Raw genomic sequence first — 26,529 nt, 5'->3', positions numbered from 1 at the left:
AACCTTTTCCGTAGATGGGAAGGCGGTAGAACGAGAGGACATGAAATGAGATTGAAGGGGGGCAGACTCAAGAAAAATGTCAGGAAGTATTTTTTCACGGAGAGAGTGGTGGATACTTGGAATGCCCTCCCGCGGGAGGTGGTGGAGATGAAAACGGTAACGGAATTAAAAAATGCGTGGGATAAACAAAGGAATCCTGTTCAGAAGGAATGGATCCTCAGAAGCTTAGCGGAGATTGGGTGGTGGGAGGCAGGGCTAGTGGTAGGGAGGCGGGGCTAGTGCTGGATAGGCTTCTACGGTCTGTGCCCTGAAATGGCAGATACAAATTAAGGTCAGGTATATACATAAAGTAGCACATATGAGTTTATCTTGTTGGGCAGACTGGATGCACCATGTTTGTTACTATGTTATATTTGTTGCACTTAAATTTTAATGTAAAATAAAAAAACCCTGAAGGATTACCAGCCCCTCACCTTATCTGCTTTCAGCTTTTTCAGAAACGATGGACTGTCATACCCTTTTGCCTGTCTTGCCTCCTGCAAGTGGTTGATCATCCAAACATTTTTTCTCTGTTTTGCCAAATCAAGCGGAGACTCTCCCTGCCAAGGTAAAAGAAGATTTGTATCAAATGAAACATACGCAGAGAGGCAATTTTTCGGTTTTCAAGCTAAATACAGTATTCATGGGGCTGCAGTGATGAAGAATAAACCAACTACCAACGAGTTACTGCACTCTGAGATCACAGCAGCACACACTGTAATGTGCTTCAATTTAGAAAGGTGGATAAATATCAAATTCAAATAAGTCATCTATTGAACAAGGGTGATATTTAGTGCACAGACTCAGGGTGCATCTGCACCAGGTTCTGGAGGGAACTGTATTGCTTAACAAGACTTTCTATATATTACTTTTCCAAAATAAGGTCCAAGCAGTGTACAAGCTAAAAGCAGAACAGAAAGGAATATATATAAATGGCGAGTGTCGTACTCACTCACAAATGCGCAGTAGAGACCCTCTCTGCCCCGCCCCCGTGTCAATACGTGATGACGGGGGCAGAACAGAGAGGGTCTCTACTGCGCATTTGCGAGGGAAACCACCGTCGCTAACGCTCCCCCCCACCCGGAGTCGCCGCCGCCACCCACCTTCCACCCGGTCGGGCCCTCGCTCCGCTATTGAAACAGCTCTGCTGAGCTCTGCTGAGCTGCCGTCGTCTGCCTTCCTTCTTCTTCTTCTCTGCCTGTGTCCCGCCCTCGACGACGTTACGTCACACGAGGGCGGGACACAGGCAGAGAAGAAGGCCGCCACGGCAGCTCAGCAGTAGAGCTGTGTGCTGCGTGTCCTCGCTGTTTCAATAGCAGAGCGAGGGCCCGACTGGGTGGAAGGTGGGTGGCGACGGCTCCGGGGGGGGGGGGAGGCAACTCGGAGGGGGAGCGACAGCAGCGAACTCGGCGGCGGGGTGGGGGGCCTTTCAACCCCCCCCCCTCCCTATACTAGCCCGTTTTTACGGGCTGAACGGCTAGTGCCATAGTATAAATAAGGACAGAATCAAAACAAAGAAATCATACATACTGTGGGATTAAATTAAAAGTGGGGTACACATACCATTATAATACACTAGATTCTAAAGGGAAAGGCGAGCAAAAGAACTGTTAATCACAGCACACTGCACCGAATGACTCCAATATTAAGAAGAGGAAAAAGCTCTAAAAAGTACTCAAAATGAGTAAACCGTGGACTGGCTGAGGAGCAGTGGCGATCCTAGGTTGGCTGCCACCCGGGGCGGATCTCTGCTGCGCACCCCCCCCCCCCCACCCCCCAGGTGCATTCATGGCTGCTGGAGGGTGCAGAGAGCAGCCGTGCGCCTGTCGGCTCCACTGGCTCCTTGCTCCCTCTGCTCCGGAACAGGAAGTAACCTGCACCCTCCAGCATCGTGCACCCGGGGTGGACCGCCCCCACTGCCCTGCCTTTCCTACGCCACTGCTGAGGAGAAGAGTTCCATAACCTAGGAGCTAGAAAGAAAGCAGCTGAGTGTTTGGTAGATTCATAATAAGCATTACTAGGAGAGGGGAGAACTGAACGATGAGTCTGTGGCTCCTCACCGACAGACCTTGCTGCAATGACTGTACTAGATGGGAAGCAGGATTCGAAAAATGCAGGGTGCTAGTAAACAAATGCTTATGATTGTAACTCAATGAATGGTTTGGACAGTTGTAGACCACAATGAGTGGGAGGAGCCTGCTAGGCCAAAATAAACCCACTCGCCTATCTATGCACTCATCTCTCTTTCTCTATTCCCCCCCCCCCCCCCCCCCCCCCCCCCCCCCCCCCCCCCCCCCCCCCACTAAATTAACATCACTAACAGGACAAACTTAATACATTTCCTGACTTGGTTTTGGGAGTCACATGCCCTTCAGTAGGTTTAAACAAAATTAATTGTTTTGAAACAAACACCTAGACAAACATATTTTGTCCTATAAAAAATATAGCAACTTTTTTTTTTTTTGGTTTATTGAACTTTACTTCCACGTATAAGTGGAAAGACACAGCAACCACTTTACTTTATCCTAACCTGCAAACCTATGCACTGCGATATTAACAGTTCATCCACTGAAACATCCAGTTCCTATTTTACAGTTAGACGCGCAAGGGTAGCGTCCTGCGGTCCTCCCAACAGAAGTTTAACATAAAAAAAATAAAGTCTTTTTTCGTGTATTTTCCTCATCTCCAACAGCAAGATACGTATAATGTACAAAATTCTAATGTTTACCTTGACATTCTGAGAGTCGACATTTGCCCCAGCGTCTAGGAGAAGACTAATGACTGTGGTATTTCCTGCCAGCACTGCCCAGTGTAATGCTGTGTTTTTGTGATATTTGTCACCAAGATTGACAGACACGTTAAAGGTGAGTAGCAATCGCGTGGGATCCACACTAAAAAAAAAAAAAAAGCTCCAAATTACTGCTTTAAGGGTCATATCCTACTGCCACATCAAAACGTCTGCTTTTCCTGCCTCTGTCCAGGATCACTAGGTGCAACGGAACTACTTTCGTGTTGCTCCTTCATTCTTTGTAGAGGTTGTCTCCTGTTTTCCAGAGGATCACTAGGTGGGCATTTTTCCAAGATGGTAAAATACTCCATTAACTAATACATTCTTTGATTCAGACAGAGGTCACAATTTTACACCATAAAAGCATGTAAAAATTAATCTTATCATGAGTAGTTTGAGAAGCAGAGTGAGAGACCTGTGCTTGATATGAAGTAGAATAGCAAGATCTCACAGGTGAAACCCTTAAACCAATCCAACAAACTAGGGGCCCTGTTTACTAAGGTGCATTAACGTTTTTAATGCACCTACAATTAGCATGCGCACTAAACATGTAGGGATACTGTAAGCACGTAGATGGTTAACGTACCTATAACGCAGCTTAGTAAACAGGGCCCTAGGTTAGAAGACTAATTAATCAACCCCCAAAATTTAAATAAATGTATTAGCAAATACTTGGAGCTAATACATTCTGTTTATTACCTGTGTGTTCTGTAAGCCGCCCACATTAATGGAGTCATTCCGTTTTGATCCATCATATCTACATCCTAAAAAGAAAAAGAATATTACCTAGAAAAAATATAACAACAGAATGAAACCTGCATTAAGACTCGTATGTCATTACTGGGAAGCTGAAGGCCACACCACTGACCCAACCCAGGACTACATTTGAACACAATTTTCATCTCAAGGATAACTAGGACTGTCAATTAGAATTTTATTAAATATTTAATAAAGCAGAATTACAGCAAAACAAACATTGTACAAAATCTAAGAACCCCCCCAAAAACTTAAGTTCAGAAGCAACAAGAAGTCTTGATTCCTAAACCCCCTTGCCCCCTAATTATCTCCAACCATCCCCACCCTCAAATAACTCTATGATTGCCTTAATCCTTTGAATGACCCAAGTCTGTACATAATAGTATGTAATTTCCTATTAATGAATCTTATTCTGTATCAATATAGTACTGGATTCATTGCAGTATACAGTAATTAAAAAAGTAATACAAGTTCTAATATGTAATAAAAAAGAATTCCAGAGACACAGAAACCCCTATAACTGGAAAAAATTGAATTAACGATTCTGTAGAAACACATATTGTGAAAAGGAGGGCGAAGTATCATCTGGCTGCTTAATCGAAATTTCAATCTTGGGAGAGTGATGGAAACTGTATCAATAATTCAGAAGTGCTACCAGTGGTGTGCTGGAGCAGGCTCTCACAGGCTCGCAAGAGCCGGTTGTTAAGTTTTTAAGAATTTTGGGAGCCGGTTCTTAAAGTAGGGCCCTCCATGGCTACTTTAACAACTGACTTCCAAAATGTGGGCTTGGGCCCCCTGCTGAATTCTCTTTTACTTTGCTGGTGGGGATGCTGAGCCGTGCCAGCCAAGTAAATAGACTACTGCTGCTCCCTGCTCCTTGTTTCCAGCTCTGGGCAGCAGGCTGGGACTTCTCAAGCATGTGAGAGAAGTTCCATCATGCTGCTCAGAGCAAGACATTGGGAGTGGTGGCAGTCCATTTATTGGCTGCCAGCAAAGGTATGCCAAGTGTGCCCGCATGAAGGGAGGAAGGAGAGAGAGGCAAGTGTTGCTCCCCCACCCCTTCCCCCCGGCCACCGCTGGCCCTTCCAACTGCAGAGCTGGCTACGTCCGGAGAAAGAGCCTGTTGTTAAAAATTTACCAGCACACCCCTGAGTGCTACCATTCAATATGTGAAAAAAAAACATTTTAAATAAAATGAGTTTATAAATCGAAAGCCAATGACGTTAAGCGGTGTAAGAAAATACACTGCTAAAATTACTAAATCTGAAAATCAGCCTCACTGAAGCATTCTGTACGAGTTGCAACTTCCTCAACAAGTTAGAACATAAAGCCAAATGTCTAGCTCCTGAGACAAGAGATTATATGTAGAAATCCCATATCAGACAGGACTGCTAACATTGAAGAAAATACTCAGAGCCCATTAAGGTGCACCAGGCACCATTTTCGGGGTAGCTCTAATAACACAAGAACAATACAGGAAGGTCGTGTAATAAGTGTTCCTTTTAAATGCCCGTAGAATTATCTGTAAAAGTCCTTTTATTACTACTGTCACATTGAAGGTCATACTTGCTCAAGTGAGTTCCCTGTGTTTATCAAACATATAAACGGCGAGTGACCGTACTCACTCGCAAATGCGCAGTAGAGACCTTCTCTGCCCCGCCCCCACGTCAATACGTGATGACGGGGGGGCGGAACACAGAGGGTCTGTACTGCGCATTGCTGAGGGAGGGACACCGCCGTCTAACGCTCCCCCCACCCGAGTCGCCGCCGCCACCCACCTTCTACCCGGTCGGGCCCTCGCTCCACTATTGAAACGGCGAGGGTCCGGGAACGCAGCACTGAGCTCTGCTGAGCTGCCGACATCGCCCTTCCTTCTTCTTCTCTGCCTCTGTCCCGCCCTCGACGACGTTACGTCACACGAGGGCGGGACAGGCAGAGAAGAAGAGCGAAGGCTGACGTCGGCAGCTCAGCAGAGCTTAGTGCTGCGTTCCCGGACCCTCACTGTTTCAATAGCGGAGCGAGGGCCCGGCCGGGTGGAAGGTGGGTGGTGACGGCTCGGTGGGGGGGGGCGCAAACTCGGAGGGGGAGGGGCAGCGGCGAACTCGGCGGTGGGGGCGGGCCTTTCAACCCCCCCTTCCTATAATAGCCCGTTTTTACGGGCTCAAAGTCTAGTCTATTTAAATTTGACACAGGAAAGCATGTGTCGCAATACACAAGGGAATACACCACATCCCTAAACATTACTTTTGTGCAGAGAATGCACAGGGTTTTGTGCCTGCTAAGGCAATGTAGAAAGATGATTTAGGAGTACTTTACGGAGAAAAAGTGATTTTCATGGCACGACACAATGTGCTCTACTGCAACACATTAGAAAGAACATGCAGGAAAAAGTCTCCTCAGAGTCACAGACTTTGCAATCAACAATGCTTAAAGATTTGATCATAAGTACATAAGTACATAAGTAGTGCCATACTGGGAAAGACCAAAGGTCCATCTAGCCCAGCATCCTGTCACCGACAGTGGCCAATCCAGGTCAAGGGCACCTGGCACGCTCCCCAAACGTAAAAACATTCCAGACAAGTTATACTTAAAAATGCGGAATTTTTCCAAGTCCATTTAATAGCGGTCTATGGACTTGTCCTTTAGGAATCTATCTAACCCCTTTTTAAACTCCGTCAAGCTAACCGCCCGTACCACGTTCTCCGGCAACGAATTCCAGAGTCTAATTACACGTTGGGTGAAGAAAAATTTTCTCCGATTCGTTTTAAATTTACCACACTGTAGTTTCAACTCATGCCCTCTAGTCCTAGTATTTTTGGATAGCGTGAACAGTCGCTTCACATCCACCCGATCCATTCCACTCATTATTTTATACACTTCTATCATATCTCCCCTCAGCCGTCTCTTCTCCAAGCTGAAAAGCCCTAGCCTTCTCAGCCTCTCTTCATAGGAAAGTCGTCCCATCCCCACTATCATTTTCGTCGCCCTTCGCTGTACCTTTTCCAATTCTACTATATCTTTTTTGAGATACGGAGACCAGTACTGAACACAATACTCCAGGTGCAGAAATGTTGGAGAACACCTCTAGAAGTAATAATCTCCGTTTTATTAATTTCCCGCGACAACCTTTAATTTCACCTAGAGAAATGTTGAAAAATTACTTTAAAGAAATATTAGAAATAGAAGACAAAGATATACCACCCTTTTCACAGGTCTTTTATATTCCTGTGAGGGTTTTGGACAATCAACAAAGGAATAATATTCAAAATGATCGACCACTTGATGTTTCAGCTTTGCTCGAAATGTCAGATCCAGAGCAAATAACAGCTACTACTTTGTTGGCTACAGTAGCGTTACCCTCTGACAAGATCTGGATTTTAAAAAAATTCTTTCAGTGCAGAACCGCGGTGTAAGCTGGGTGATAGATAATGTTCCCACTGCTCTGAGAAAGCGCTGTAAACTCGATCTGCTTTAAGTCTCTGCATTGTAGCCTGGTGCGCTATAGCTGCTAACAGGCACCTAATTCTGTATGACAGTTCTTCTTAAGAATGGCATCCAGCTATTTCACCAGTCGCCTGAACGTAGCAGTAAAGATTAGCAGCATGGAGTACTCATATAGTGGGCTTTTATAGAAGGCAGGGATATAGGTACGGGGCTATCAGAGACAAGGCCCTTTGCCCTTGCACTGTATTGTTTTGATTTGCATTGAAGAGTTTGCTGCAGATTCCTTATGTATTGCAAAATGTTCACTTCTATGTTCACTTTGTAAAATTAATAAACAGATTTAAATATAAAAAAATTCTTTCAGAAGAAAGATAAAACTTTTTGGGGTTTGCAAACTCGTGTTTTTCCAGATCTAGCGAAGGAAACGCAAAGGCGACGGAAAACTTTTTTTTGCAAATGAAACAGGAGGTACTCCAAATGGGAGCAACATTTTATCTTAAATACCCATGCAAATGTTTAATTTCCTACCAGTCAGTGAAATATGTATATTTTGATCCTGACCAATTGTCCTCCTTTATAACAGCTAGAAGAGTAAGAAAAAACCGAATAGAAACCTGTCTGAAACTCAATTTGATGTAAAGATTATTTTCCTTTCTCTCCTTTATAGGACTATTGGACTCTGGTAGTGGACTTATATGAAACTATAGAATTATTTAATCATGTGGACAATGGGGAGCCGGTTGATATTGTATATCTGGATTTTCAGAAGGCGTTTGACAAAGTGCCGCACGAAAGACTCCTGAAGAAATTGCAGAGTCATGGAATCGGAGGTAGGGTATTATTATGGATTAAGAACTGGTTGAAAGATAGGAAGCAGAGAGTAGGATTGCGTGGCCAGTATTCTCAGTGGAGGAGGGTAGTTAGTGGGGTCCCGCAGGGGTCTGTGCTGGGTCCGTTGCTTTTTAATGTATTTATAAATGACCTAGAGATGGGAATAACTAGTGAGGTAATTAAATTCGCCGATGACACAAAATTATTCAGGGTCGTCAAGTCGCAGGAGGAATGTGAACAATTACAGGAGGACCTTGCGAGACTGGGAGAATGGGCGTGCAAGTGGCAGATGAAGTTCAATGTTGACAAGTGCAAAGTGATGCATGTGGGTAAGAGGAACCCGAATTATAGCTATGTCTTGCAAGGTTCCGCGTTAGGAGTTACGGATCAAGAAAGGGATCTGGGTGTCGTCGTCGATGATACGCTGAAACCTTCTGCTCAGTGTGCTGCTGCGGCTAGGAAAGCGAATAGAATGTTGGGTGTTATTAGGAAGGGTATGGAGTCCAGGTGTGCGGATGTTATAATGCCGTTGTATCGCTCCATGGTGCGACCGCACCTGGAGTATTGTGTTCAGTACTGGTCTCCGTATCTCAAAAAAGATATAGTAGAATTGGAAAAGGTACAGCGAAGGGCGACGAAAATGATAGTGGGGATGGGACGACTTTCCTATGAAGAGAGGCTGAGAAGGCTAGGGCTTTTCAGCTTGGAGAAGAGACGGCTGAGGGGAGATATGATAGAAGTGTATAAAATAATGAGTGGAATGGATCGGGTGGATGTGAAGCGACTGTTCACGCTATCCAAAAATACTAGGACTAGAGGGCATGAGTTGAAGCTACAGTGTGGTAAATTTAAAACGAATCGGAGAAAATTTTTCTTCACCCAACGTGTAATTAGACTCTGGAATTCGTTGCCGGAGAACGTGGTACGGGCGGTTAGCTTGACGGAGTTTAAAAAGGGGTTAGATAGATTCCTAAAGGACAAGTCCATAGACCGCTATTAAATGGACTTGGAAAAATTCCGCATTTTTAGGTATAACTTGTCTGGAATGTTTTTACGTTTGGGGAGCGTGCCAGGTGCCCTTGACCTGGATTGGCCACTGTCGGTGACAGGATGCTGGGCTAGATGGACCTTTGGTCTTTCCCAGTATGGCACTACTTATGTACTTATGTACTTATGTGTACAGATAATTTCCCTTAGAATTATTACCAAAGTGGAATTTTTCTTTTGCAAGTGATATGCTTGTATAATATGTATAATAATAAAGAGATTTAAACGAAGAAAGAATATGAACCTTAATAAATGTTAAATATAACATGGGAGATCCAAGAAGGCGACTTGATGGGAGGACAGGACAGCTCTGATGAATTGCCCAGCTATGGGGAAAAAGGGTAAAGGGAAGACCAGGGAGTTCCCTTCTGAGGCCCAGGCAACTTTCCCTTATCATCAGTCCACCATTCCGGAGCTCCTTACCTCGAAGTCAGCTTTACCAGTTCCGCTGAAATGCTAGAAGCGGTGCTTCTTGGAACACTCAACACGATGCTAAGCCCTGAGCCGCGGCTTCCCCCTCCACCTCCTGCTATGGGATCATCAAGCAGGGCGTACTGGTCAGAACAGCCATAGAATGGTGGGAAAAAGGCCTTTGAGACGCCAATTCCATCTGTAATGGCGGGTACATTGGTTCAGATCCAGCAGTGGACGCTCAAAGACCTAAGGTAGTTATTTCTCCCTTGCAGAACCACAGATTGGTTGACGGGATTTCTCTAGTTTGCTATAGTGGCAATGGAATTCTATTGCTACCTTAACCTCTGTGGTTCTCACAGAACAAGATACCTCTAAAACTGTTACTGAAAATGTGAAGAGTGCTCAGGTGAGACTGGAAAAAGCAGAGAATCAAGTAGGTGACTTGCAGAAGGTTCAATCTATTGTTGTAAAAGATAAAACATTTACTGATAGACGTTTGGAGATTCTGGAAAACTTTATATGTATACCAGAGTTTGATTTGTCCTTGCCTTTCTCAGGGCACAGACCGTAGAAGTCTGCCCCGCACTCTTCTTGTGCTAAAAGTTCTGAAGATTCTGGAATCCTAAAGAGTTACAAGATTCCGGAATCCCAATTAGTAGCAACATTCCATGTCCCAAAGAGTAACATGGTAACATAGTAAATGGCGGCAGATAAAGACCTGTACGGTCCATCCAGACTGCCCAACAAGATAAACTCATTTTACATGGTATGTGATACTTTATACCCGAGTTTGATTTGTCTTTGCCTTTCTCAGGGCACAGACCGTAGAAGTCTACCCAGCACTGTTCTTGTACTGAAGGTTCTGAAGCTAACGTCGAAGCCCCTTAAAATTTACACTCCAGCCCACTCTTTTTGTCATTTGAATTTACGTTTTTTAAACTTTCCAAAACATCCTAAGTTCTTAAAAAAATATCTGAAAAAAAAACTACACATTCCCAAGGAAGCGTTGCCCCCTTTGGCTAGAGCTTATTTTATTTCCTCTAAAACTTTACCTCAGAAGAAAAGGAACGCTACCATGGAAGCGGTTCATTTAACTCAAGATACTTTGGACTTGACAGTTTTTTTTTTTTTGAAAGTTCTGATTCTTAAGCAGCCAGCCGTGCTACCCTTATCGTCACCTTCATTTTTTCTCAAGATCGTGATCATGTTTTGAGACTGTATTTCAAGTTTAAAAGTGATAACTTTATGGGAAATAAGGTTTGGGTTTTTCCCGGACACTATAAATCAACTCAAGAGAGATGGAAGAAGTTTTAGACATTTAGACGAGTCCAGCCCATGGGGGGCACTTTTTGGCTTCAATAGCCAGGTAAATGTGTGGTTGTTTTGGCAATTACTAGATATGTGTTTTTTTTACCAAGACCACTTGAGGTTTTTGGTAGAAGGTAAATAACTGAAGTAATTGTTAATGTAGATATAGATTTCTTTGAGTGGAGAATAACAAGTCCTTTGGAAGATATGTAGTATGGTCTGACAACCTCTCGTTTTCACGTTAGAATTTCATTACTTGTCCCTGTTGCTTCAAGGGAGTATTTCTTATCTTGGATCTCCTAATTATAGATCAAGCAGCACAAGTTTTAGGTGGTTTAAAGTGTATTTAATGCTTTTCTTATCTGTATTACTTTTTGTGCTTTACTGTCGATTTGCTTGTATATTAAATTATATTATATTTAAAAAAGGTTAAATATATCTTTGTTCAATACAAAGCAAAATAGTTTAATAAGCTTCAACTGTACCCATCCAAAATATTCAGTCTAGAACCTGTCCTACTGCTACACACATTCAGATTTGACCAAGTGTAGTTGCATACCTATAAAGGGGGTTCTTCATAGACAGCAGTATGAATCAAACACACACTCGTAGGCGATATTATCCAACGGTCAACAAGGATCTGGCTCTCTGAATCCAGAAAGACTAAGGGCCCTGTTTACTAAGATGTGCTAGCGTTTTTTTAGTGCGTGCTAACCATAGACACCCATAGGATTATTATAGGCATCTACACAGTTAGCACGCCCTAAAAACGCTAACGCACCTCTAGCGCGGCTTAGTAAACACATCGCAGCTGCCTTACTGCTCCTCAATCTGATAATATAGCTCTTAGATCAACTTCCTGATACAAAGGGTGCATTTGTCTGACTTATCCTGCTAAGGAGAAACTTCATTACAGGTAAGCAACTGAGCCACGCTAAACGAAGAATCCCAAAGCTGAAAGTTGCCTCTATCGCATTAAGCTGAATTGTTCAGTAGGTAGTTCATATAGTGATAGAGGTGGGGAGGAAGGCAACTGGCCTTATATAAAGACATCCATTTTAACACTTGGTTGTACCATAAAAGGGAAGGTGTGCCAGTCAAAGTGAGTTGTATAACCCACAGGATCCCCAGTCCTGCTTGGATTGAAAAACACAAAGAGCTAGGTAATCTTACAGTGTGGCCTAGTTATTTCTAGGTAATAGGGTAAAGCTCATCTATCACGCACGCAGTATGTAAAGCCTTGGAAATTAGAGCTGTGAAGAACCAGAAAAAAATGATAAAAATTTAAAAAAAAACATTTTCCTCCTCTTTTCCCCCAAGGCCAGAGTAGGAAAAATTAGGATTGGTAACAATAATAAAAAAAACAAAAAAAAAACAAAAAAACTTTTGAAACATTCTCATAGAATGATGCAAGAAAATACAGTGTTGTTCTATATTATAAAGCTTAGTTAAGAATCTGACTGTATTGTTAGTTAATACTAATATTTAGCAGACAGGTTTTTTTTTGACCGGAGAAGAGATTGCTACTAAAAGGTTCGGAAAAAAAAAAAAAAAAAGAGTTTCTTCATTAAAAAAACAAACAAACAAAACTACATATTGCCAAATAGAGGAAGATTGCTTCTAATTTTACTTAATAAAATGTACCTCTTATCTACTACATTGTATTTACACAGTCTCTTGAACCTTGGCTGTGAACAATTGGACAAGAAATCACATTTTTGTTGACCTAAATTAATCAGTTTAGTATAGTGAATAGTGTCTGAATATCACTGATTACAGAGTTTGGCGGAAAGCCCCTGCTGTGCTCTAGCATTATCCAAATAGTGACGGTATGAAAGAACTTTCAGCAGCACTGTACAGACACTGCCACTGAAAACTCTTCAATTGTTTGTCCTGTTTGTCTGACCTAATTAGATTGTAAGCTCTGTAGAGCAGGGACTGTCTCTTCATGTTCAAGTGTACAGTGCAACAAAAAAGTGAGGAGAATGGATGAGGATACCAACTGTTTTATATTTATTCACTTAAAAAATTCACTTAAAAAATTACATGTGCATAACAGCGACCCGACACGGCCGTGTTTCGGCACAATGGCCTGCTTCAGGGGTCTTTATAACCTCCTCTCCTAAGAGTTATCGGCAAATTGCATCTTCACGGTGTCGTGAGGATTTTTTACCTCCTTCTTTGCCTTCGCAAGTGTACAGTGCTGCATACGTCTAGTAGTGCTATAGAAATAAGTAGTAATAATACGGTAAATCGTTTATCTTTATAGGGGCTGCCAACATGGAGGTAAATGCTTTTGGATATTGGGCTCATATTTAACATATTTTACTGATTTCAGGATACAGATTAAACTATGTATAGTTGAGTAAGCACATAAGACTTGCTTTTAAATATAAAACTAAGCCATTATACTTTTTTACAATTTATTACAGATATATCCATGCTAGAGATTGACCTGCAAGTATCTGAACAGGTCTGAGATTTTGTCAGTTGAAATTAGGGAGCTGAAAACGCGTGCGGTGGCGGCAGCCAAAAAAAGCAAACAGGATGCTAGGAATTATTAGGAAAGGGATGCAAAATAAGACCAAGAGTATCATAATGCCTCTGCATCGCTCCACGGTGCGACTTCACCTTGAGTTATTACATTCAATTCTGGAAAGATATAGCGGAATTAGAAGAGGTTCATAGAAAAACAACCAAAATGATAAGGGGGATTCTTCAATTTGTTAAAGAGATGGCTGAGGGAGGATATGATTGAAGTTTACAAAATCCTAAGTGGTGTAGAACGGGTAAAAAGGAATCAATTTTTTTACTGTTTAAAAAAAAGTACAAAGACTAGGGAACACTCAATGAAGTTATATGGAAATACTTTTAAAACAAACAGGAGGAAATATTTTCGCACAATGAATAGTTAAGCTCTGGAACTCACTGTCAGAGGATGTGGTAACAGCTGTTGACGTACCTGGGTTTAAAAAATAGGTACAGAAGGGAGGAAAATTCCATAGTCTGCAATTGAAATGGACATGGGCAAAGCCACTGTTTGCCCTGGGATCACTAGCATGGAATGTTGATCACATTTTGGTTTCTGCCAGGTACTTGTGACCTGGCGTGACCATTGTTGGAAGCAGGATTCTGGGCTCGATGTACCACTGGTCTGAACCAGTGTGGCTATTCTTATGTTCTGTGTCTAAGGTCCTCTGATCCTTAACTGTCAGGGCACCAGCATGGTTTTAGGTAGCTTGGTCCTCTTCAAATTTGACTCATCTACTACCAACTGTTGCAGGACTTGAACCACAGTGAATTGCACAAGACAAATCTGCATATACTGAATTAACGGCTGCATGTCAATCTGATGCACATTCATTGTGTTACTTGTGAAAGCCTGACTAGCTAGGTGTGCCTCCGGGAGAAGACTGAGAAGCACTGGCTTGGTATGCCTCATAATACCATTTCCAAATGGTGACGAACTTCCTTTCTGCTTGTTTGTGAACATTCCCCGTCCCCACCACCACCAATAATTTGGGGTTTCTTATTACCCAGATGAATGCCATAACTTACTGGCAGGTCTAGACTGCCCAATTTGACTGCCCCTATTTGACTGACTGTACATTTGTCCTTTAGACTGTAAGCTCCTTGAGCAGGGACTGTGTTAAACTTCTATGTTAAACTGTACAGCGCTGCGTAACCCTAGTAGCGCTTTAGAAATGTTAAGTAGTAGTAGTCTTAATGTTAAGCAAAGAACCAATACCATCAATCAACAAATCTGTCTTATATACTGTACAGAATACAAAATACTGAACTGGCCATTGCACAAGGCAGCATATAATGAAAAGAATTATCAATGATGAGATTACAAGCCGCTAAGAGCTATAGCACCATCTGCTGTTCCAAGGCAAATAAAAAAAAAAAAAAATCTAACTTGGTATTACTTTAAAAAGGCCCTTAAAGTGGCTGCATGCCCAAAGAAGCAAAATAAAATCCCTGCACATGGTTTATGTTCATTCACCAGTTATGTTTCTTCCCCTTGCCAAACACATTTCATGAGCTGGTGTCAGCAAATTCCTGCAATGTGCAGGAAACATCCTCAAACACTGGACAAACCAAAATGTGTTGCATGGAACACCCCATATGTTTGGCAAATCCAACATGTCAACTGCTCCATGCCTTTCTTTTTAGGGCAATATATGTAGTAAGTGGTAAATGAAAATTAGTTGTGTCTTCATCCTGGTTTTAGATATAGGCCTTAGTGTTCGGCCAAACAGAACAATAAAACTACTTTGTTTGCCATTTCTCCGGCCTGCTTTACTAGCATGAATGGTAATTCTTTCCTTTATGTACCAACTTTAACAGGTTCCTCCAAATACATGAAATGGCAGAAGGAGGCAAGTACTTCAGTAAAAAAAAAATATAGGCACTTGCTTCCTTTTGCTATTGCAGGGCAGAATACTAGAGGATGCTATCTTGTGTTTCAATTATTGATGGAAATAGATATCTGGGAAATAAGATGGTGGGAGGGAAGTGCTGGATTTTTTTTTTTTACCTTTTAACTATAGTTTTGTTTAGTGTTTTGGGGATCAAAGTAATGAATACCGAAGGAAGGCAGCACTCATTTTTAATTACTCTTATTTAATGATGCACTCTGCCTTGGAATAGTCTTGGCTGTGTAAGGTGGAATATAAATTGTGTAATTAAATTAAATTTAATTAAATTTAGTGGTCTTTAAACCGAGTCAACACTATAAAACCATTCATCATATCTGAAGACTGCAGGGCTTTGTTTTTCAATTAGAAAGTGGCCCAAGGGTCCATGACTTGAGCCCTGCCATAAGTGGGAAAGCGCAGGGTACAAATGTAACAAAAAATAAATAAAATAAAATAAAAAAATGACTTGAACTCTAGGCCTGTCTGCCTCTTCACAGCTTGTGTGCACTAAACTATTTCCTCCTTGATATGCCTACCTGCTTCTGCTTACTGCTAGAACTTGAGCGAAGCTAGTCAACACAAGCAGCCTTTCAACCAGGGGCGTAGCTACGTGGGGCCACGGGGGCCTGGGCCCCCGTAGATTTGGCCCTGGACCCCCCTACCGACAACCCTCTCGACCCCCCTCCCACCGCCAACCCGCCATCGCCGTCTGCTACCTTTGCTGGCGGGGGACCCCAACCCCCGCCAGCCGAGGTCCTCTTCTTCCTTCGTTCTGTTTCTGAGTCTGACGTCAGACTCAGAAACAGAACGAAGGAAGAAGAGGACCGCGGCTGGCGGGGGTTGGTTGGGGTCCCCCGCCAGCAAAGGTAGGCGACAGCGGGGGAGGGTTGGCGGCGGGAGGGGGGGGTCTAAAATGTGCCCCCTCACCTCGGGCTCTGGACCCCCTCCCGCTGAAGTCTGGCTACGCCCCTGCTTTCAACATGCTGCATTGTGTGCAGTTCTTAGCCACATGAAATAGGCAAAGAACCAGAACTATGTTCAGACACCAGTCAGCTTATCGAGGGTTTCCGTAGCAGCAGCATTTTCTCAAGTCAAAATCTTATCTTACAGCAAAAGCGCCTTGAGTGTAAACACACAGTAAGGGTCATATGTCTGAGAGAAAAACTTAGATGATCAGCAGTTCAGATGGTGCAGCTTAATACTAAATGACTTGATTTGTTTTCTTTACATGACAATTTCCTCCAGTTCCCAAGGATGGGATCCGACACCATGAGCCTTCCCTTTGCAGCTACCTAAAGATTTCTCCCCTTCTTTTATATCATATGGCTCATGTTGCAACACTATTAGGGTTGAGTACAGGGTCTGCTGTGCTCAACCTCTCAGCCTATGTTGCACCATCACTACCCTTCCACCCCCACCCCCCATTTTGTTACAATGGAAGCACAAGCTCAGTCCACCAGGCAGCACCCTTCTCCCCATACCTGTGGGTGGTCCTGGATGTTCTTCTGAGCTCACTCAATAGCACTCCGCTCCATGGATAAATCCTTATCATCTGTTCCCTTCTCCACTACTGCCAACTCCAGACTTCGCGCCTTCTGTCTCGCTGCACCCTACGCCTGGAATAAACTTCCCGAGCCCCTACGTCTTGCCCCATCCTTGGCCACCTTTAAATCTAGACTGAAAGCACACTTCTTTGACATTGCTTTTGACTCGTAACCACTTGTAACCACTCGCCTCCACCTACCCTCCTCTCCTCCTTCCTGTACACATTAATTGATTTGATTTGCTTACTTTATTTTTTGTCTATTAGATTGTAAGCTCTTTGAGCAGGGACTGTCTTTCTTCTATGTTTGTGCAGCGCTGCGTACGCCTTGTAGCGCTATAGAAGTGATAAATAGTAGTAGTAGTAGTCTCTTGTAATCAGAGGTGATATTGTGATGTCATAATGCCTCAGGCCACCAATAAGAGCCAACCTCATCAGTGATGTCACAATGGCTTGATTGTCCTATACTTGGCTCACTTTTATTACATAGCTCTTTGAGCAGGGACTGTCTTTCTTCTATGTTTGTGCAGCGCTGCGTATGCCTTGTAGCGCTATAGAAATGCTAAATAGTAGTAGTAGTAGTCTCTTGTAACCAGAGCTAATATTGTGATGTCATAATGCCTCAGTCCACCAATAAGAGCCAACCTCATCAGTGATGTCACAATGGCTTGATTGTCCTATACTTGGCTCACTTTTATTACATAGCTCTTTGAGCAGGGACTGTCTTTCTTCTATGTTTGTGCAGCGCTGCGTACGCCTTGTAGCGCTATAGAAATGCTAAATAGTAGTAGTAGTAGTGGCTATGCTACTGCCCTCCATACGTTTCTCTCATCCATCCCCCCCCTCCCCTTCCACTGAATCTGCTTCTAATGAACTCTTTTTATGTTAAATCTTTTTTTTTATTAAAGAAATCCATATACAAACCAAAATGCAATACATTCTCAAGATTCATATCTTTTTGAGAACAAATCCAACTTCTATTGTCTCACCCTCACCACCCTCAACACAATTGCAAAAACAATTCCAATCCTAACTCAACCCTAATGAACTCTTTTTAATGCTAGTAGTTGACAGATTCTGCACAACTGGATGTTTCTGATCACAGGGAGAGCAATTTTGAAATTGTTCACAGGGTTTATAGTCCTACAGGTACTTTATAAACTTATTTCCCCTCCTTTAAAGTTTCCTTTCAAAATGAGGCTGGAACACAAAACACAGGTATAAAAGTACCCATGTGTTTGGTAAATACACGTAGAGATATCGAAGAGAGATTGCCATACATATGTTTATTTCCCTGACCTGACCCACCCCTTTTTATATATGGGTAAAGGCAGATACCCTGAACAGTGTGCACTCAGTTTACCTACACAGGGGAAGGAATACTGAAACTGCATTTTTGCATAGCTAATTACATAAAGACATTTAATTATTCTCTACACTGATAAACTGAACTAAGACACATTTATCTGCATTATTTGAATTTACATATGTTTTATTTTCTAGAACTAAATTGGTGCACTCTATAAACACCAGAAATAGAAACAAGTAAAACACGAAGAAAAGTCAGTAACGCCTAAAACTATATACATTATATAAATCAAAATTAACATATGCAACACAGATAGCAGAACATAATAAAAGTCTAGGACGGAAATCAATAGAAGGCACAGATTCTAAAATCTTTCTTGGTTAACGATTTTTTTTACTCCTTTCTCTCATACTAGATTCTGAACTGCATTTTCTCAAGACAGCTTATGAACTGAGAAGACAGCAAAAAGCGTGAACTGACATGTGCTAAGCAAATATAATAACTACTGGATTGAGTACAACTGATCTCATTAGTGATCTTCTGTAGGTCAAACCATCCTGCAGGAGCTATTAAATGCTCACTGCAACTGAAATCATTAGTTTCTACAAAAGTCAATTCCAAAATGTAGGCTTGCAATACGCTGTTACCTCTGCCAAGCTACACGTCCCACTTTTGCATTTATAGGTCCAGTTAGATGAGAAATGCAATTTTAAAAATGGGGGCATCCTATATAATAAAAAGCACCTCCAACATTCTGAAGCTGACTCTGTGGCACTGTAGGGTTCGTAAGTCTGTAGTTCAGCGTTTCATTGGCTCTCACTGTCCCCGCCCTCACGTCGAGGAAACGGAACGCTGCATAGTTGCCAAGCAAACAAAAGCGACATCACAGTAACGAAGAACCAATCAGACAGAACAGAACTTGGAGGAGGGAAGTGGAGTGGATTGAATCTCTAACAAACAATCATTTACAGGGAGGTACGAACATCAGTGGAGGCAAGTGCACAGAACGGAAGGGAAGACAAACATTTAATCACTTTGACACTTACACACATCACACACACACACACAGACATCACACACACACACACACACACACACACACGCTCAATCACTCTGTGTATCTCTCTCTTACACTGTCTGTAAAACACACTGTCACTCTCAGTCTCTCACATGGGCAACTGTATGTTGCATTCTCACGAGTAAGGAGCTCTTCTGATGTGATTGTTAAACTGATTGAAGGGCCTGAACAAGGAAACCTTTTACCACGTTGTAACGCAGTTTACACAAAAAAATATTGTATATAAAGAAATCTTACACATGTAAACAACAATTATATTCAGAATACAACCGTGGAAACATTAATGGCAGGAACTCATTACATTGCTAGTGCCCGTTTCATTGCGTTAAGAAACGGGCCTTTTTTACTAGTATATATATATAATTCCATTACCCCCTGCATGTGCTGCTGGCTGCCTCACATGCAACAGACCAGTCAGAATATGGTAACAGATGGTGTGTGCGTTTCTGCTCAAAGAGGAATAAACAGTAACAGCTACAGACATGTCCCTATCAGTTCAATGCTGCCAGCAATTACACTGGTAAGTACATTCGCCAGCGTTTGGTAGATGACCAAAGGATCCAGTGCATTTTCTTACACCTCTGCTCCCCTCCCAAAACACAGCAAAGCACATTTCCGTATACCTGACGTTATAGCACAACGGCAGACGAGCAGCAAGAAGCAGATAGGCAGGCTGCTACTATTATGATTACCCCATACTAGGTCTCATTTTGCTTTTCATTTGAACTGGGGGAATCTTATATATATTTCAACATTTTTATTGATGACAACCAACAGCCAAATAAGACACATTCCACAGAGTAAATAGATACAGGCGGAAATATGAAAAGGATATTCTGTGAATTCAATTTGCTACAATCTGTCATCAAACTTTTAACATTTTAACCCCCCCCCCTTAATATTGTTTTAACATTTTATTAATGGAATTCAAACTTAGACAAACTTCTATGTAACCCAATGAGACCATCTATTTTCCAACTATAAACATTCAAACCCGACCCCCCCCCCCCCCTCTTATTATGTATGTCTGACCAACCACAATTTTGCACGACAATCCTACAGTGACAATTTACCCCAAACTTCATACTCTTCCTTACTAGATTATATCCTACACCAGTTCTGTGTATGGTCTGCAGTGGCAGTTTCTTTAAACAAATCCAACCCTCAACCCCTCTACACCCCCTCCCCCTCCCATCAATTCTTTCCGATTAATTTACATTCAGGTTTGTCAATCCTCCTCTATCCCATATGTCTCCCTTCTTGAACTGGGGGAATCTTATGTGCAACAGTTAACATCCTCCCTTCAGTTGCAGTCTCACTTCCTTCTGTTCCACAACTTACATGCCTTAAAATTTACCGCCTTTTTTTCTCCCAACCACTTTTTATATTTAATTATTTTCTACTTACTCTCACTCCTTTATCTGAAAAGCTGTTCTGCACCACATAAAAAGGGCATTAGGTGGCTCAGGCGACTGTCAGACTGCATCTATTTTATTAATGAGGACCTGACGTCAATGGCTCATCATAAGCCCTTCTACGCAGGTTCTTGACGTTCTGTGCATGATTGGTAATTAAGCTAAAAGTGTTTTTAACATGCATGTCTAGGTAAGTTCAGTCTTCGCCTCTCTGGAAACCTATGTTCTGTTACTCTGTTTAGGACATTTTTGTAATGGATTAAAACAGTACGAATGTTGCTGACATCCTGTCCACTCATTTGTCTGAGGCACTTCCTTTATTCTCTGACTGCACAACTCCATCCTAAACCATGCTTCCTCTCAGGTCAAATACTGGAGAATATCACGGTGGTGGACCATCTTCCCTTCCCACCTCATGCCTACCTCTAGTGAAGACCAAGGAAAAGCAAATCTATCTGCAGCGTAAAGCCAAGAAATTAAAAATGGATAAACAGGTGGTTTGTGCAGAAAAAGATGCTATTTTTCATCATAAGAACATAAGCAATGCCATACTGGGACAGACCGAAGGTCCATCAAGCCCAGCACCCAGTTTCCAACAGTGGCTAATCCAGGATACAAGTACCTGGCAAGATCCCAAAACAGTACAACACATTTTGTGCTGCTTATCCTAGAAATAAGAAGTGGATTTTCCCCAAGTCTATCTTATGGACTTTTCCTTTAGGAAGTTATCCAAACCTTTTTTAAACCCTGCTAAGCTAACTGCTTTTACCACATTCTCTGGCAACTAATTCCAGAGCTGAATTACACATCGAGTGAAGAAATATTTTCTCTTATTTGTTTTAAATTTACTATTTTGTAGCTTCATTGCGTGCCACCTAGTACTAGTATTTTTGGAAAGAGTAAACAAGCGATTCATATCTACCCGTTCCACTCCACTCATTATTTTATAAACCTCTATTATATCTCCCCTCAGCTATCTTTTCTTTAAGCTACAGAGCCCTAGCCACTTTAGCCTTTCCTCATAGGGAAGTCGTCATTTTCTATATCATTTTCGTCACCCTTCTCTGTACCTTTTCTAATTCCACTATATATTTTATGAGATGCGGTGACCAGAATTGCACAGTATTCAAGGTACTGTCACACCAGGGAGCGATACAAAGGCACTGTAACGTCCTCATTTTTGTTTTCCATTCCTTTCCTAATAATACCTAATGGCTTTCTTAGCTGCCACCGCACACTGAGCAGAGGGTTTCAACGTATTGTCAACGATGACAGCTAGGTCCCTTTCCTGATCAGCGACTCCTAACGTGGAACCTTGCATCATGTAGCTGTAATTCAGGTTCCTCTTCCCCACATACATCACTTTGCCCTTGCTCACGTTAAACATCATCTGCCATTTGGATGCCCAGTCTTCCAGTCTCGTAAGGTCCACAATCCTCTTGCGATTTAACAACTTCGAATAACTTTGTGTCATCAGCAAATTTAATTATCTCACTAGTTACTCCCATTAGATGATTTATAAGTAAGTTACAAAGCAGTGGTGTCGGCACAGACCCCTGCAGAAACCCTCTTCATTGAAAATGCTGACCCATTTAACCCTACTCTGTTTTCTTTTAACCAGTTTTTAATCCATAATAGAACACTACCTTCTATCCCATGACACTCCAATTTCACCTGGAGTCTTTCACGAGGTACTCTGTCAAATGCCTTTTGAAAATCCAGATACACAAAATCGACCGGCTCCCCAAAAAGCAAATGAGCACAGCTTTTATTTCATCTGATCAAATATACTACAACCTCCAAGTTACCAAACTTTAACCTAACTTTTACTCAGCTGACAAATTTCAGGTTTGCGCCATTTCAAATCTGGTTTTCTTTGCATGAATCTATATTAGTTAAGAAGCATATGAATATTAAAATACGTGTTTTAATCCTTGAATATTTTGAGCATAAAGCATATGTTACTCCTGGGGTTATTCTGCACACAGTAATTAAAAAGTTGCATACTTTATTTGTATTTTGTTGTGCAGAATTTCTCCATCATAAGGCCTGATTCCTTGCCTAGGCCTTAAATTTCCCCACGACCTTTTCCCTTCTCAGGCTTGACTCTCCCCAACAATATCATTCTCTAGCTCTCTCTTACCTCAACTTCATTTGAAACCGTTCTCCTCCCCTCATAGGATCAGCAACACAGTTTTCTCTGTCTCCCTCTTTACTCTCTTCCTACCCTCTACCATGCAGTCTACCCTCCACAGTTTTCTCTCTCCATTCCTTAGTCTTCTGAACACCCTCCCTCCGCTCTCTCGTTAACTCCTAGTAAAACCCCCCAGTTCTGTCTGTCCCCAAGGTCTCCTCCCCTACATCAGGCAAACACACCTCACCTGTGTTTTTCTCCACCACTCTTTCCCCCATAGCACACATCTAGTTTGCTCTGCCCTAAGCGTCTGGCACATCCCCCACCCCCACTTTAGCCACAGCTGCCTCCATAGAACACATCCCCACCCAACTTTCTCTAGCTGCCCTGTCTCAGCAAGAGGCAGCGCTGAAGATCTGCATATTGGGCTACGTCCTCCTCTTGCGTTTTCCTGGGCCCATGTGAGACTCTCTATTTATGTGGTTCAAATGAAATATCAGGCTCAGGATGGCAAAGGAGAGCATGGCCTGATGGGTAACCAGTCACTGCCTCCTCTTGCAATCACAGCAGGCAAAGCTGCAGCCACTGCTGCTGCCTCAGCAGACTTTTGCACAAGTTCTGCACAGTACAGTTGAGTAGAATTCCTCTAGGACTAACATGTAAGGATTATCCATCTCTAAAACAGATAATAAAAACAGCTGAACTGGGCAACTACGGAGAGTTGAATCAAACCTCAAATGGTCTAGATTTAACAGTGAGCTCCAAATGTTCTGGATTTCTCTCATATAACAAGAGAGAGGGAACGAAGTACAAACTAAAGTCCAAACAAAAAAAAAACAGCACCACGGGCCTTTAAAAATGGAACACAGTTCTTTAATGAATGAGCCTTGACAAAAAGACCCGACACGGGCCGTGTTTCGGTGACTAGCACCTGCGTCAGGGGTCACAGTGATGACGTGGAAAACTTGGGGAATAACTCGAATATATTCCTCTACAATATATTATTCCTTACCCCACGTCTCATATAGTAGAAGCTACAAAGCACCAAGGCACTTTCACTTTCTGTATCCAAAAGGCCCGTGGTGCTGTTTTTTTTGTCTGGATTTCTCTCAGCAATTTACAGCTTCTCCATTTTCAGTTCTACCTACTGAGCTGCCCTCTTCCTGCCTTCCCATGAGTTTTAAGCACCTACCTGGCCCTTTGCTATCAGGTAAGCCACGATTGAGGTATGTCCAAACTGAGCAGCTAGGTGAATGCAGCTGCATCCTTCCCCATCAATGAGCGATGGATCGGCCCCATACTTCATCAGTTGTACAACCATGGACAAGTGACCCTGTCTAAAACAGAACAGAGCACACACAAGTCAACCTGCAAAACATGTTGATAACTCATATATACTTCTATTTACTTTAACCCTGAGGCCAACAAATTCAGGTTATTGCTGTGTCAACCAGTCAAAATATCTACTGGTCTCCTCTGCTCACTTAAAAGGAGATATGAAGCCAAACATTCAATATTAAAACCCAGTTTCTTAAACAAATATTTATGTTTCACAACAGCCTGTGCTCCTGCACCATCTCTATTTACATTTTTGAGATTCTTTCTAAAAAAATAAAAAAAATTGTTCTATATCAGCCTAGGTTATCTGTTCCATGAATCACCCTCATCAGCAAGAATATAAAATGAGTTAGTTGTGCAAGGCACAGTGCAAAAGGGGAACAAAACCATGCAGATCATGTCTCATAGAATTCTTTCCAACCACACACTGTCCCTGTGCAAGTCGTGTTTGCCTGTCCGTGTCAATGAATGCAAGTCTGTGTGTACATTAATGCTTGCATGTGTGGGTCTGTGCATAGGTGGCATATTGGTTTATCTATATATCCATCCATAAGAGGGAAGAAAGTTTGGAAGATGTAATTCGTTAAATCACCATGTTAAAGTGTATTAGTGTATGTATGCAGCAGCGGTTGGAACTGCTTCTCCCATAGAAATGTATAGGCGCTTTTTTTTTTTTTTTTTTTTGGAGGGGGGAGGCTTTATTTCTCTTCCACCCCTTTCCGCATGCAGCAACTTCACATGTGCAGCACAAGATCTTCCTCCAACTCACCTCCTCCCTTCCTGTGACTGAAGTTTCCTTCCAGAGCACCACTCCCCTTGATTTGCCATTGGCTACTCACAGTCCTTGCTGCTCCTTACACTAGAAGTAGGCAGGGGACAGGCACAGGCTCATTCATACAGGTCAGAGGACTGGAGAACTGCAGATGATGCAGTGGCGTTCCTGGGGGGAGGGGGGGGCGGTAGATGCGGTCCGCCCCGGGTGCCGCGCGCGCCTGTCCTCCGTTGTTCCATGTTCCGGGGCAGAGAAGACGCATGGAACAACGGAGGACAGGCGCGCGCGGCACCCCCCCCCCCCCCAGCGGCGTGCACCCGGAGGGGTTCCGCGCTGCACCCGGGTGTCAGCCCCCCTAGGAATGCCACTGAGATGATGAAATTTGTTCTTACTTGCTAATTTCCTTTCCTTGAATCCTGCTATACCAGTCCAGACAAGTCGATTATGCAACACAACCAGTAGAGACTGAGAAAACCATTTCATTGATGTCATCACATGCACAAGGGCTGATGCAGTCCTGGAACTTGTCAATACTATCTTTACAAAAGCTGAAGCACTAAACAAACGTTTTTAACTAAACGTTACAAAACCAAACCTACACACTATATCTATATGCATACAGGGATCCCAATGCGACCTCTGTGAAAAAAAAAAAACCTGTACCTAAATCTCTAGCATTTTAAGAGACGAACCATCAGAATAGCTGGTGCACTCCGCTCCATGGATAAATCCTTCTTATCTGTTCCCTTCTCCACTACTGCCAACTCCAGACTTCGCGCCTTCTGTCTCGCTGCACCCTACGCCTGGAATAAACTTCCTGAGCCCCTACGTCTTGCCCCATCCTTGGCCACCTTTAAATCTAGACTGAAAGCCCACCTCTTTAACATTGCTTTTGACTCGTAACCACTCACCTCCACCTACCCTCCTCTCTTCCTTCCCGGTCACATTAATTGATTTGATTTGCTTACTTTATTTATTTTTTGTCTATTAGATTGTAAGCTCTTTGAGCAGGGACTGTCTTTCTTCTATGTTTGTGCAGCGCTGCGTATGCCTTGTAGCGCTATAGAAATGCTAAATAGTAGTAGTAGTAATAGCTCTAGCCTTCCCAGATGGGTCCTGGACTGGTCTAACAGGCCCTCAAGGAAATTAGCAGGTAAGATCTGTTGGAATGTAATTGTATTTTACATGCATTGCCTGTCACCTATTATTTTCTCTGTGATTACTCTGTGACCTCTGATGTGAATTACTTAGAGAGGTCACACAGCTATGCAACTTCCTGTGGGGGTTACACACAGCACATGCAGCACATGGAGCACATGGAGCTCATGATCTCTCCTAACCTGAGAGGATCTATGGTGGTGTGAGCATCCATTACCATCTAAGCACATGGAAGGAGCTGATAATACAAATGTATAGTAATATGTATATATAAGCCTGTCTGATTATAATCTAACTACAAACTGTGAGTAAACAGATGTTTTGTTACTTCAACTTTAAAGTGACTCAGCAGTGAATTATTCAGGGGTGAATGAGAGAGAGATGAAGAAAGAAATTAACATTTCTAAAGCTGAAGCTGTGTGTACTAAAATCTGCTAATTATTTACTACAAATAATCCAACAAAAGGGTTATGGGCCCAGGGCTCAGGAATTGAAAAAGAAGAGAAATATTACCAGGCAGAAAAAAGGCCACATTTTTCTCTTAAGTTTTAAAGGAAAGATTCAGTCTGTCTCTCTCTCCCCCCACACAGCAGACAGAAGGCTAAGAAAATGGCTGAGGGAAGAAATTCACCATTGTTCTATTCTCTCAAGGTGCCTAAATTAACTGAGTTTAATTATCGGCAGTGGGAATTAAGATTCATATGTCTCCTTCGAGCAAAAAGATTAAATATATG

General features: G+C 42.5%; 1 protein-coding gene across 1 annotated transcript in view; it reads right to left on the bottom strand.

The window, feature by feature from the left end:
• ZDHHC17 (zinc finger DHHC-type containing 17) overlaps positions 1 to 26,529 on the bottom strand; it is a 106,786-nt gene that overhangs the window by 49,637 nt on the left and 30,620 nt on the right. Inside the window, exons 5-8 of the mRNA XM_030213814.1 lie at positions 23,720 to 23,864; positions 3,527 to 3,591; positions 2,768 to 2,930; positions 474 to 599 (exon numbers count right to left, since the gene is read on the bottom strand). Of these exons, the coding sequence (XP_030069674.1) occupies positions 474 to 599; positions 2,768 to 2,930; positions 3,527 to 3,591; positions 23,720 to 23,864 (499 nt within the window). The remainder of the gene's footprint in view (positions 1 to 473; positions 600 to 2,767; positions 2,931 to 3,526; positions 3,592 to 23,719; positions 23,865 to 26,529) is intronic.

The sequence above is a fragment of the Microcaecilia unicolor genome, chromosome 9 (genome assembly GCF_901765095.1).
Source record: "Microcaecilia unicolor chromosome 9, aMicUni1.1, whole genome shotgun sequence".
Classification (NCBI taxonomy): domain Eukaryota; kingdom Metazoa; phylum Chordata; class Amphibia; order Gymnophiona; family Siphonopidae; genus Microcaecilia; species Microcaecilia unicolor.
Note: the sequence above shows the minus strand (reverse complement) of the source record. Positions and strands in the feature narration are given on the sequence as shown.